At 39.7% G+C, this 12,632-nt stretch overlaps 1 protein-coding gene across 1 annotated transcript in view; it reads right to left on the bottom strand.

Annotated features, from left to right (window-relative positions):
- Window positions 1–7,250: 7,250 nt before the first annotated feature.
- LOC133657275 (fibulin-7) overlaps window positions 7,251–12,632 on the bottom strand; it is a 44,941-nt gene continuing 39,559 nt past the window's right edge. Inside the window, exon 8 of the mRNA XM_062058404.1 lies at window positions 7,251–11,230. Within this exon, the coding sequence (XP_061914388.1) occupies window positions 10,858–11,230 (373 nt within the window). The 3' untranslated portion in view covers window positions 7,251–10,857. The remainder of the gene's footprint in view (window positions 11,231–12,632) is intronic.

Below are 12,632 nucleotides of genomic sequence, written 5' to 3'. Positions count from 1 at the left end.
CTTTAGAAATTATTTTTGGGCCTGCAATATCAATAAACTTCTGTACTGGGTCCGCTGCGACTCCCCAGCCGCCTGTCCACCTTGGGCTCACATAGAGGTAGCATCGTCTAATGGTTCCCTGCACGCGGTGATTTGCTCACAGCTACCCTTATGTTCATTGGGGACCTCCCTAAACCCAGTTGTTAAAAATACTATTACAATTTGGACTCAATTTAGGAAACATCATGGCCTGCACAAAGCTTCCAGCGGTGCTCCGATTTTGAACAATCCCGCCTTTATCCCTGCCTGCTCTGATTCTGCGTTTCGCACCTGGTCAACTAACGGCCTTAAAATCCTCAACGACCTGTACCACGATGGAGTGTTCTCTTCGTTCGCTTCTCTGTCAACAAGATACAATATACCTAATACACATTTCTTCCGATACCTTCAAATAAGGCATTTTATTAAAAAACAATTTCCCCATTTTCCCAACCGCCCCCCAGAAGCAGAAATTGATCGGTTTCTCTCCTTTGACTCTGACAAACGACGTTTGATATCTGTAATATATAATGAAATCTGCTTTCTGAATCCACTCAACACTTCACCTGCCAGAGAATCCTGGGAGCATGACCTTGGGGCACCTATACCTGATGGGCGGTGGAGAGAAGCTTTGAGGCTGGTGCATTCATCATCTATATGCGCTAGGCATGGCCTAATACAATGTAAGATACTACATAAAGCACATTTTACTAATGCTAGACTGGCTAAAATATACCCCAACCATAGCGACGCTTGTAACCGCTGTAGACAATCCCCAGCTGACCATTTGCATATGTTCTGGACGTGCCCAAAACTCTCAAGTTTTTGGTCGGCTATTTTTGACACTGTCGGGCAGGCCCTTGATAGAACAATAACACCCAGCCCGCTGACTGCCCTTTTTGGCGTTCCGCAGGTGGACGGTTTACCTGCAACCGCTCGTCATGTCATTGCGTTAACGACTCTGCTGGCTAGGCGTACAATTCTTTTTAAATGGAAGCTTGCGTCTCCGCCGAGCCATAACAATTGGATACAAGATGTCTTGCGGTGTCTGCAATTAGAGAAGCTTCGGTTCTCGCAGAAAGGATCTGTGGCATCTTTCCATAAAACTTGGGGCCCCCTCCTGGACCTTATTAGGGACAAGCTTGACATCACCCCAAGCGATTCGGGTAACCCAACTTAGACAGAACTGACCGCTGAAGACCCCCCCCCCCCTCATTCCTTGTGTTTATTTACTTTTACGTTATATTTTATTGTATATCTTAGGTATTATTTATTTATTTATTTCACCTTATTTACTCTTTATTTACTTCAATATAGTTTGTTAGATTGAAGCTAAGTTTGCATATATTCATGTGTGTCTATATTTGTTGTGGGCACTAGGCGACAATTACCTTGGGAATTAAGTGGGTGGGTATGGTAAGGGATGGGGTTTATTATGTTACTTATTGAAAAATGTGCAGATACTCCAACTTGCTGTTGCCATAATTCATCATGCTGTATTGTCTGCAAAATTCAATACAAATATTTGGAAAAAAAAAAATAAAGCCAATAATGCAATTTTTTGTGGTCCCCTTTATTTAGAAAAGTATCAAAAAGTATCGAAATACATTTTGGTACCGGTACCAAAATATTGGTATCGGGACAACACTAGTGGGGACGGCCTGGCGGGGTTGGGAGAGTGGCTGTGCCAGCAACCTGAGGGTTCCTGGTTCAATCCCCACCTTCTACCAACTTCGTCACGTCCGTTGTGTCCTTGAGCAAGACACTTCACCCTTGCTCCTGATGGGTCGTGGTTATTAGGGCCTTGCTTGCAGCTCCCGCCATCAGTGTGTGAATGGGTGAATGTGGAAATAGTGTCAAAGCGCTTTGAGTACCTTGAAGGTAGAAAAGCGCTATAGAAGTATAACCCATGTACTAGTAAGTTGTATATCGTACAAAAACGTAGATTCCAACGATTAAAATACTTTGTATAGTTCAAGACTTACGGTCATTTGAAAACATCCCTGCACATCATAATGGCGGCTACAGTTTCCATCTTAAAGATCTAAAAAAATTATTTGAGAATGTCCGGCGGGCCAGATTGATTTACTTAATTTGCCTTAATTTACCCAGGTCTGTTCTATGGTATCTCCTTCCAGCTGTGTCTCTAGTCAAACACACCATCAGCAGCATTTCCATATTTTGATGGATAAACGTCCACCGTACATATATATTCTAACAACATCCCAGGCTGGCGTTATCGACTCATTCTGCTTCAGAATGGTGCAGACTAGCAGTGACACACGCTCAAACTGTTTCACAGAGTTGGCGACACACTCGTTTTTGATGATTTTTTTTTTTTTAATTCAATGAATATCATCTGTGTCTTCTCAGCACTGTCCTTCACGCTCACCTTCTTCCTTAGCATGGCTGGAAAACAGATGTATGTCCATCTCTAGCTACAGTACAGAGGGGATTCATATGGCCCCATTACCTGACACATGAAACGTGACAAATTGGGGCGGTGTACTATCCACCTCAGTCACCAGGGTTGAATATCTTAAAAACTGTTTGGTGGCAATTCCAACTTTGACTAAAACGTCAGTTACTATGTAGAGTGGCGCTTTCTATAATTTTCAGCAGTCTGCCTTGCAAAATTTCTGCATTATTCCCCACTTTCCTCTCATACGAATCCCTTCCCTACTGTATAAGCTAATGCTAGCAAGTACGACCAGATGTATTAATCTGATCTTATTTGTTCCACCAACAAGTCAAATGTATGACATCTTCCCATCCTTAGGCCTGACGCCCAACGGCAACAATGTGATAATAGATGTCTCATTGTCGCCCCATATTTTTTTGATTAATAAAAACATCACCAAGTTCCACCATCTGTTAACTCATTTTCACGAAAAAAAAAAGTCTGATTCCAAAGTGTGTATTTGATGCTATTTCACATGTAAACACCAAGCATGTAAAGAAGGTCACTGAGTTGCACTGCTCCTCAAAGGATTGAAGTCAACCACATCAATTTGCCTTTTAGCGGTTTCTCACTTATTTTGTCCTCCCCTGTGAGTTTGGCACACAGCAAGCCACCGCGGGTTTGAGACCTCGATACGACACGCGGGCCAAAGCACACTAGAGCCTGGCTTTACCTCAAGGCCTTCTCGCCCATGTCGCTCTCCAGCGAATGGGTTGTGTCAGGAAGTGGCGTGCTCAAATTGTCTCTGGCAACATGTCTCCCTCGCACAATGGATGCAAAATGTGGACAAGGCTGGAAAACAAACAATGGAGCTTCTGATTTTTTCTGATCTCCAAACAATATTTCCCCCAGAAGTTACGGAAAGAGAAACAACTGTAAATTGAGCTGCAAAGCGGAATTTTAACACTTTTGACAGCTTTACAAGTGTAAAAATAAGCTAAACACTAATTTTAATTGGTAATAAAAAACACTAAAGGTGTAATGATGAATGACAAAGGTGTTATGTGTGCTAATTATTATTCCACACTACTTTTCCCACATTTTTCATCCGGTTCAAAGCGTTCAACTTTCAAAATGTGCGGCTCATTCTTGACAGGACTGCTACCATTTTTTTTTTTTTTCCCAAAAAAATCACACATTTTCCAGGACGTTTACCCATCCAAAGTAAATTTTTTCCCCCTACTTTTCACATGTTTCTCAAGCGATTCAAACCATTCCAAAGTCAAAATGCTGCCTTCCTTGCTAATGCTAACACTAGCTGCTAGCCTCAATTTCTTCTTTTAGCTATTTTTGCGTAGATACACTTCAGAATCATATATTATGGTACTTGACACATGTTAACTGTTAGCGTGCTCATGTTAGCATGCTATTTTTTTTTTAGCTAATTTTTCACATACAGTACAGGCCAAAAGTTTGGACACACCTTCTCCTCAGTCAATGCGTTTTCTTTATTTTCGTGACACTGAAGGCATCAAAACCATGAATGAACACATGTGGAGTTATGGACTTGTGAAATAACTTAAAACATGTTTTATATTCTAGTTTCTTAAAAATAGCCACCCTTAGTTCTGATTACTGTTTTGCACACTCTTGGCATTCTCGATGAGCTTCAAGAGGTAGTCACCTGAAAGGGTTTTCACTTCACAGGTGTCATAGTTTTGATGCTTTCAGTGACAATGTAAATAGTCATGAAAATAAAGAAAATGCATTGAAATGAGAAGGTGTGTCTAAACTTTTGGCCTGTACTGTATACACCTCAAAGTCATACATGTTGGTACTTGACATATGCTAACTTTTACCATGCCGACATAAGCATGCTAACTTTTTAATTAATTTTGCAGGCATACACTTCAGAATCAAATATTTTCAAACTTAAAGTATGCTAACAATAGCATGTGAGCCTTTTTAGCTATTGTACATACAGTATAAGCCTCAGTGTCATATATTGTGATACTTGATGCAATGGTACTGTTAGCATGCTAACATTAGCATGTTAGCTTTTTTTTGCTATTTTTGAAGGTATACACCTCAGTCATTTCGGTACTTGACACATGCTTACTGTTTATTGTCTGTTACAAGACACTTTCTGGCTATTGTGCTAACTGTTAGCATTTCAGTTCGGCTTCAACTTTTCGGTGTTCACACGCAATTGCTACTGAAATTGCAATTTTTAGTCCTAAATTATTATTATTCCTACATGTGTGATAAGAAGTTAAAGCCTAAAAGATGTACGCACAAAAAAACACTTATTGTGATAACAGCTGAGATCTTGTTGAATTAAAAAAAAACGTGCGTCTGCTTACGTCAGGGTTGTCGAAACTCTTGCTATTGAAAGTTGCAAACAAAAAACATGAAGGATGTGGTGACAACTTTATTACATTTTGTGCAACAAAGAAGCGAAAACCAGTCAAAGGTTGGTCAATATCTGCTGAACTACTTTAGCTTTTTAGAATAGATATATAGATAAATTAACATATAAAAGGATGTTGTGATCAAAATGTTTAGTTTCAGATCTAATCCAATTTCAAGTCACGTTGCGTTATTTTGACAATATATTATAAAATTGAAAACATTTTTAGAAAATACTAAAATAAACAAAATAACACATTTTATAACACTTTTACCTTATTGAATTTAGAATTTGTAAACATTCCTTAAGTACTGGTTCATTATTAAGTGCATGTCAAAGTGTTCTGTTGTTTTGAGTTCCTGCTAGACCTTTATTACCTTTTTCTGCCTGGTTTCTAATTAAAAGACTTTCTTCCTGCATTTCGCTTGCCTTCTTTGCATTCCGGGATCCCACCAACACCAGACATGCACAATCGTCACAGCTAGTGCACAATAACTAAACAAAATCAAAAAATACTATTGGCTCCCATTTAAATAATTTGGGTTTTGCCCTCAAATCCCTCCTGTATCTTAAGACGTACTCCCTGACTTTGTTAACAATAACAAAAACAAACAAACAAACAGACAATGATTCTGTCACAATAAGAACAGGTAAAAGACAAATATCAATCTGATCACTAGGTATCAATAGCATAGACATCTGGATCGATCACTCCTACTTAACATACATTGAAGCTTTAGTGGTTGGCGTCTAGTGTCGGCCTGCTCGGTGTGCGTGTGCAACATATTTAGCCATTCCTTTTCCTCTAGTCCTCCAGTGATAATAATACTCGGAAGAAACTTAGTGTATTTTCTGTCATGGAGGTGCGGATTAGTACCTTTTAGAAACAAGCCTTCGTTTAAGCTTGCTCTTACATTCGAGCTGGTGTTTTGGCAAGACATGCACAAACCTGGAATAATAATCAAATATATACAACTCCTAATGAATTAATTTTGTTTTCAGAATATGCTGAGAGCCAATAGACAACCTGTCCCCCCGGCCACACTTTGGACACCCTCGGGTCATTTAACTTCCCTTGAAGGGAATGGTTGATTTTTTTTTAATAAGTGTCACACAAAAACTACAAAAAGCCCAAGATTAATATAAAGCACACCGGTATTTAAGCCGCACCCACTAAATTGTAGAGTAAATAAATATGTTTACATATTTTAGCCGCAACTAAGCCGTTGATACATACCAGAAAGAAAAGTTTTGTACATGTTTATTTACATAACTTAATTGTCTCCAAACAGTGCCTGTCACAAGACAGTAAAACAGCTGATCAAACAAAACAAAACTCCTTGTCATGGACCCACTAGCTGCGGAAGCTAGCTCTACAATCAGCTAAACAGACGGTGATGTTTTGGTGGATTTACAAAACTGAAACAATACAAAAAGAATGTGTTTTTAAGTTAATAATACCAGACAGTTGTAAACGTGTTAGCATATTAGCTAATGCTAACGACGCTAGCTTGATTAGCACGTGCAAATATGCATTAAAAGACTCCTGCTGTCCTCACACATGGGGTGGTTTAGTAAGTATGACTTTTAGTTACATTGTACAACTTACAAACCTTGTTTGGAGTGATGAACGAAGAATTGTTTCGTGCAGAAACGCTATGGATGAATATATTTCCGATTCAAGGAACGAAACAGGAAGCACATTTTCAACACGCAGCATCTGCAGTGAGCGAACTCGTCTAAAAGAGGGCGTCATAGCACAAGCAATAACACACCTTTTCAGTGTTTCTGTCGATGTTCTATAAAATCTATTTTTTGAACACAAAACATTATGATGGTTAGCGGGAAAAAAACATAAATTGGCTGCAACGTTTTATAAGCCGCAGGGTGCAAAGCGTGGGGAAAAAGTAACGCCTAATAGTCCGGAAAATACGGTAATCCTATTGCTTAGAGCTCATGAGACATGGTAATGTCTTGCAATGTTTGTGCAAGTCTCACGTTACGTCGGCCCATCTTTTGCATCAAGTGTGGCAAAAAAAAAAGTTCAGGAAGAAGCAAAACATGCCCGTCACTGAACTGATAGTCTGATGTCTCACCTGCAAACACGTATCTTATTCCTGAAAATAGCAATTCAACATCAGTTTGAACAAGCTCAGACTTCTCACGTGTTTAAAGGAGGAAATCATGAAAGCATGTTGTCACGTTCTGAGCAGCAGCACGTTATGGTTTTCATCACATTCACCCCCTCCAGGAAACACAGTATTTCATTTTATTGCAAATGCAAAGCCCTGAATGGAGATGTGAGAGGACAGAAGGGCAAGAGAGAGAACACACATGTTGAACATTAGACTCTTATTTCGCTATCAAACAAGACAGTGGGATGATGTGTGTTTTGGTTTTTGGACATATCCATACAAAGTTTTGAACAACTATCCAGGGTTCATTAATCAGAATGGTTTTGCTTTATATGCTCCTACTTAAATGAAAAAAAGGACAAGTGAGGTGACTACCAAAGCAAGGTTTACGCTGACTTTATTTCATTTACGAAGACTTTATGAAAGGTTACATGACCCGCGCTTAAAAACATTACTCCCTTAATGGATTAACAATGTAAAATACATATCCAAAATATAAAAGTAGGTATTTATCATTAGAATGCAGCAATGTGATGATAAACAGTTGAACAACTATTTATCATATCTTCTTGGGGGGCAATACAATAGAAGTGAAGTTTAAAGTACTGATAGTGTAAAAGTAAAGTAGTCCACTTACAGCTTACACCTCATAGTGGAATGTACAAATTGTGTCCTAACGTAAGGTGTGTCAGAATGTCAGTTTGTGTTGGAATTCCCTCAGTGAACCACAGCTCCCCAGTGGCACTCATGCAGCCCCAGACTTTTCATCAGTAATGGTGACATCAAGTCATCTAAGCATTGTAAAAAATCAAAACAAAACAAAAACAATAGTTGTGTGTTGACTATTTTTAGTGGATATTACATTAATACACTGACTACTCTAAAATGTATCCAAGGTCATTTTTAAAGTATTGCCCCTTGAGAAAATATACCGTAACAAAACGGTTGCTAAAATCACTCATTTTTGTGAGATACTGTACATTTCTATGGAAAATATCCAGGCAGGTACCGTAACTTTTCTTTCTCAATTATTTTGCTTTTGCATTAGATGTATTAAACAATTTTTGTGATAAAGTATGTGATCGCCATTGCCGATTAATTGCTTTTATTGCCGATAGAAAACGGCAATCCCCTCTGGCTGACACTGTATTTATCTTTAGTCCCCCGGCTGAGAAGTGGCTAGCAGCTAATTATGGATCTCCATACACAGTGTGGAGACGCTTCCCTAAGCTAATAATAATCACCTCTATAACTGCAAATGGACTGCATTCCTTAATATCTGTATAACTGTCATTGGAGAATAAGGCTAATCAAGCAAGGAGCAGGCATGCTAATCGCTAAGCTAACCACTAAACTAGCGTTAAACAACACCAAGAAATACATGCTTAGTAAAGTTAAAGAAGGGTAAACGAAACCACAGAAATTTAGAAGTAGATTAATATAAGTCTAGAGCAGGGCTGTCTAAACTTTTTTCACCAAGATCTGCGTATGGAAAAGTCAAAGTATGCGGGGGGCCATTTTGATATTTTTTTATTTTGTAAAATACAATGCTGAAAACAGACATTAAATATATTTAAAGCCAAAACTTAGTCCCAGTTTTGTGTTAGTATAGGCCACAAATTATATTATTATTAGTTATTAGTATTACAATTTCAGATTTTTTCCCCATTCTTTTTTGTCTTACATTTTTACAGTTTGTTCCGACAGTTGGCTACAGGCCAACAAAACTCGAGCTGCGGGCCGCAAATGGCCCCTGGGCCGCACTTTGGGCACCCCTGGTCTAGCGAGAGGTTAATATAACAATTGTTGGTGTGTCAGCTTTGTAAGAGGAGGGCGGATCGATCTATAAATTTGTAGTATCCGTATTGAAGGTGGTATTAATATATAAGCGATACTATCGCGTGATCACATCAATATTTTTATTCCCTCAAAATTAGTTTTTGGTTGTTTTGTTAATGAGTAGTAGATAGTAGTATTTGCTTTTGTTTAGTTATTGACTTTGTTTTGATTCAATTGTATGCTCAAGCACACCCCGCGACCCCAAAAGGGACAAGCGGTAGAAAATGGATGGATGGATATAAAACAAAAGATAATACGGAACAAGTTTAAATATTGCGTTGCTATTGTTAAACTGTCAATTGCACTTACCATTAATGAATGGAAAAATTACAGTTGATACATGAGATTGATATCTGTATTAATATTGGCCGATATCACTCATGGATGATCGGTTTCGGATTTGGCTGCATAAAACCCTTATTAAAATGGTACAATCTTATTTCCTAGAGCAGGGGTGTCAAACAAATTTTTAGTGGGGGCCACATTGCAATTATAACTGCTCTCAGAGGGCCACATGAAAGAGTGAATATATAGGAGTATAAACGTATAGTAGCCTTGTCACACAATTTGCAAAGGAAACGGTTTTTGATTTTTATAGACCGATGGATAGCTTGCTTTGAAATTGTGTGTCAGGATGACAGGCAGATATTTAAGTGTTTACTTTTGATAACCAAAATAAATGCTTGGAACATCAGATAATATTCAAGTGTAGAACATTCAGTTGGCAATCGCATGTGCAACATTTGTCTGTCAAAGTTGAAAGAACAAATGCATTTAGCCAGAAGGTGCTTTTTTATTTCCAGCCTTTCGCGGTTCCCATAATGACATAGTGGGCCGCTTAAATGATGTGGTGGACCACAAAATGACGTAGAGGGCCACATCAAAATGATATAGTGGGCCACAATAAAATAATGTGGTAGGCCACATTAAAATTACTGGACGGAGCACGTTAAAACGTCGCGGTCTACAGTAAAAATGACGTGGCGGACCACATAAAATGACGTGGAGGGCCACAATAAACATGATGTGGTTGGCCAAATTATAATTATTGGACGGGGCACTTTAAAAATGGCTGTCTACAGTTAAATTACGTGGAGGGCTACTTTAAAATGACATGGCGGGCCACAGTAAACATGACGTGGTTGGCCACATCAAAAGTTTTGGATGGCGCACTTTAAAATGTGGCGGTCTACAGGAAAATGATGTTGCGGGCCACATAAAATGACGTGGAGGGCCACGATAAACATGATGTGGTAGGCCACATCAAAAATATTGGACGGGGCACTTTAAAACTGTCTGTCTACCGTAAAATGACGTGAAGGGCCACTTTAAAATGATGTGGCGGACCACATAAAATGACGTGAAGGGCCACAATAAACATGAGGTGGTAGGCCACTTCTAAATTAATGGACGGGGCACTTTAAAATGTGGCGGTCTACAGGAAAGTTATGTTGCCGGCCACATAAAATGACGTGGAGGGCCAGAATAAACATGATGTGGTAGGCCACATCAAAAATATTGGACGGGGCACTTTAAAATTGGCTGTCTATTGTTAAATGATGTGGAGGGTCACTTTAAAATGATGTGAAGGGCCACAATAAAAATTAAGTGGTAGGCCACCTCTAAATTATTGGACGAGGCACTTTAAAACATGGCGGTTTACAGTAAAATGAAGTGGCGGACCACACAAAATGACGTGGAGGGCCACAATAAACATAATGTGGTAGGCCAAGTTAAAATTATTGGACGGGGCACTTTAAAATGTGGCAGTAAAATGATGTGGCGGGCTACAATAAAATGATATGGCGTCCACATTGCAATGATATAGTGGGATAGAATTGGTCCCCGGGCCTTGAGTTTGACACCTGTGTCCTAGAGCAATAAAGCATGCATCCTAATGACAAATAATATTTGTTTGATGCTGATCCAACTGAGTGACATTCTAATGCTGCTGTTTGTGCTAATAGGAATATTATGACAGTTGCACAGTTGACTTCAAAATAAAGCGAGGCTCGGCCTGCGAGGTGATGAAGGTGACCAGTACAATCTGTTCCTTAGAAGTTGTAGGGTGACACCAGAATGTGGACTCTGGCCACGTGCTTTGCTTGAAAGGTGCGGTCGGCATATTCCGACATGTCCACGTCCACGCTGATCTCCTGTGGGCCGCGCAGCTGCTGGACCAGTATCAGCTCGCCGGTTTGTCTGTCCGAGCGCTGCATGACAAAAGTGCCTCGGGAGTTTCCTCCTACGATGCCGAAGCGCAGGCTGTCGGGCCCCGCGCGCCCGGGGGCCCCCGCAGTGGCCATACGGAAAAGGGTGGCGGGGGTTTGCAAGTTGGAAGGGAGGGAGAGGAAGTGGAAGGAGACCGTCTTTGGAGCCAGGTTGCAGGAGCGGCTGTCCATGGGGCAGGGGTTCCTCTCACACTGACTACACAGGACACAAACACATCCTGTTAGAGGCGCAGGGAAGGTCAACACATCCTCAGAAGTCAGTGTTTCTAGTTCTACACCCCACAGTACACTGAAGACAACTCTTACAATGTGCAACGAAAACACTCTTCAGCCACCATTAAATATGTTTAATGACCACATATACTGTAGTAAGTTACTTGGTAGAGCTCAGACCTCCACCAAGGCTAAAATGACTATCAGAGGTACTCATAATGTATCCAAGATATTCAAACACGTTGTGACAACCAACCCCATTGTCACAATGTTATGTAATGTGAAAAATATATATTTTTTAAAGGCAAGACATATCGGGTTTTTTTCTAAATTAATTGAATTAAATAAGTGAATAATAACCTGTGATTAATCATGATCAATCCAAATACAAAAGTGTGATTAATATGACATAAAATATTGTTTGACAGCCCTAAATGAGCAAGGAATATGAACAGGAAACACATTTTTTAGACCAGCCTATCAGTCTGTATGTGATGTGTATGAATTAGTGACGGCAAATGATTTATTTAAAACTTTTGATAAATCACAAATTTAAATTAGGATTAATCATGATCAATCACAGGTTATTATTTGCTGTGGAGTATTGTTAGCGGTTTCTGGATGTTTTAGAGAGAGTATATTGAGCGCAACAAAAGACTCTCGATCAGTTGACTCAATTGTTGGCTATTTATGATTTTGAATGCATAAAAAAAAGCCAAGCATATGTGTTCTTGTCTTACATTAGGATGGGGAATGATAAACAGCACATCTCTTTCCAATTTTTGCCTATTTCCATTATGACTGATCTGATAAAATGGTCAGAATGCAGAAGAGTTATACCGTGATGTCAAACTAGCCGAAGGCGTTTCGGAGCGGAATATTCAATGGCTGACTGAATTTGTGGCATTTTGTGATGTTTTGACGGAATTTTCACATACTTTGTGAATTGTAAATACAGTTGGATATGGTTTAATGGATACATTGAAACTAGGGCTGGGCGATATATCGATATATCGATGGTTTGTCTCTGTGCGATATAGAAAATGACTATATCGTGATATTCGAGTATACGTTCTCACGCAGTTGCTTTTAGCTGCTGGCATTACACTGCAGGCTCTTCCCACTCTTTCTAGTCTCTCCTTCTCACAGACAGCAAGCGCACCTTTTTACACACGTCACATACTGTCACGTCATACGTCACATACGTATACGCCCTCGCGAAGCAGAGAGGTAGCAGCATGGCTAAAGTTAGCTGTGGTGCGAGTGCTAATACGAGAGAAAGAAGGTACGAATCTGGTAACAAATGAAGGAATAATTCCCATGAAAAACAGCACGGGGTCCATCGTCTGCCGGTGGTTTGGCTTCAAGTGGGAATATGTTGAACA

This window comes from Entelurus aequoreus, linkage group LG09 (genome assembly GCF_033978785.1).
Source record: "Entelurus aequoreus isolate RoL-2023_Sb linkage group LG09, RoL_Eaeq_v1.1, whole genome shotgun sequence".
NCBI lineage: Eukaryota > Metazoa > Chordata > Actinopteri > Syngnathiformes > Syngnathidae > Entelurus > Entelurus aequoreus.
Note: the sequence above shows the minus strand (reverse complement) of the source record. Positions and strands in the feature narration are given on the sequence as shown.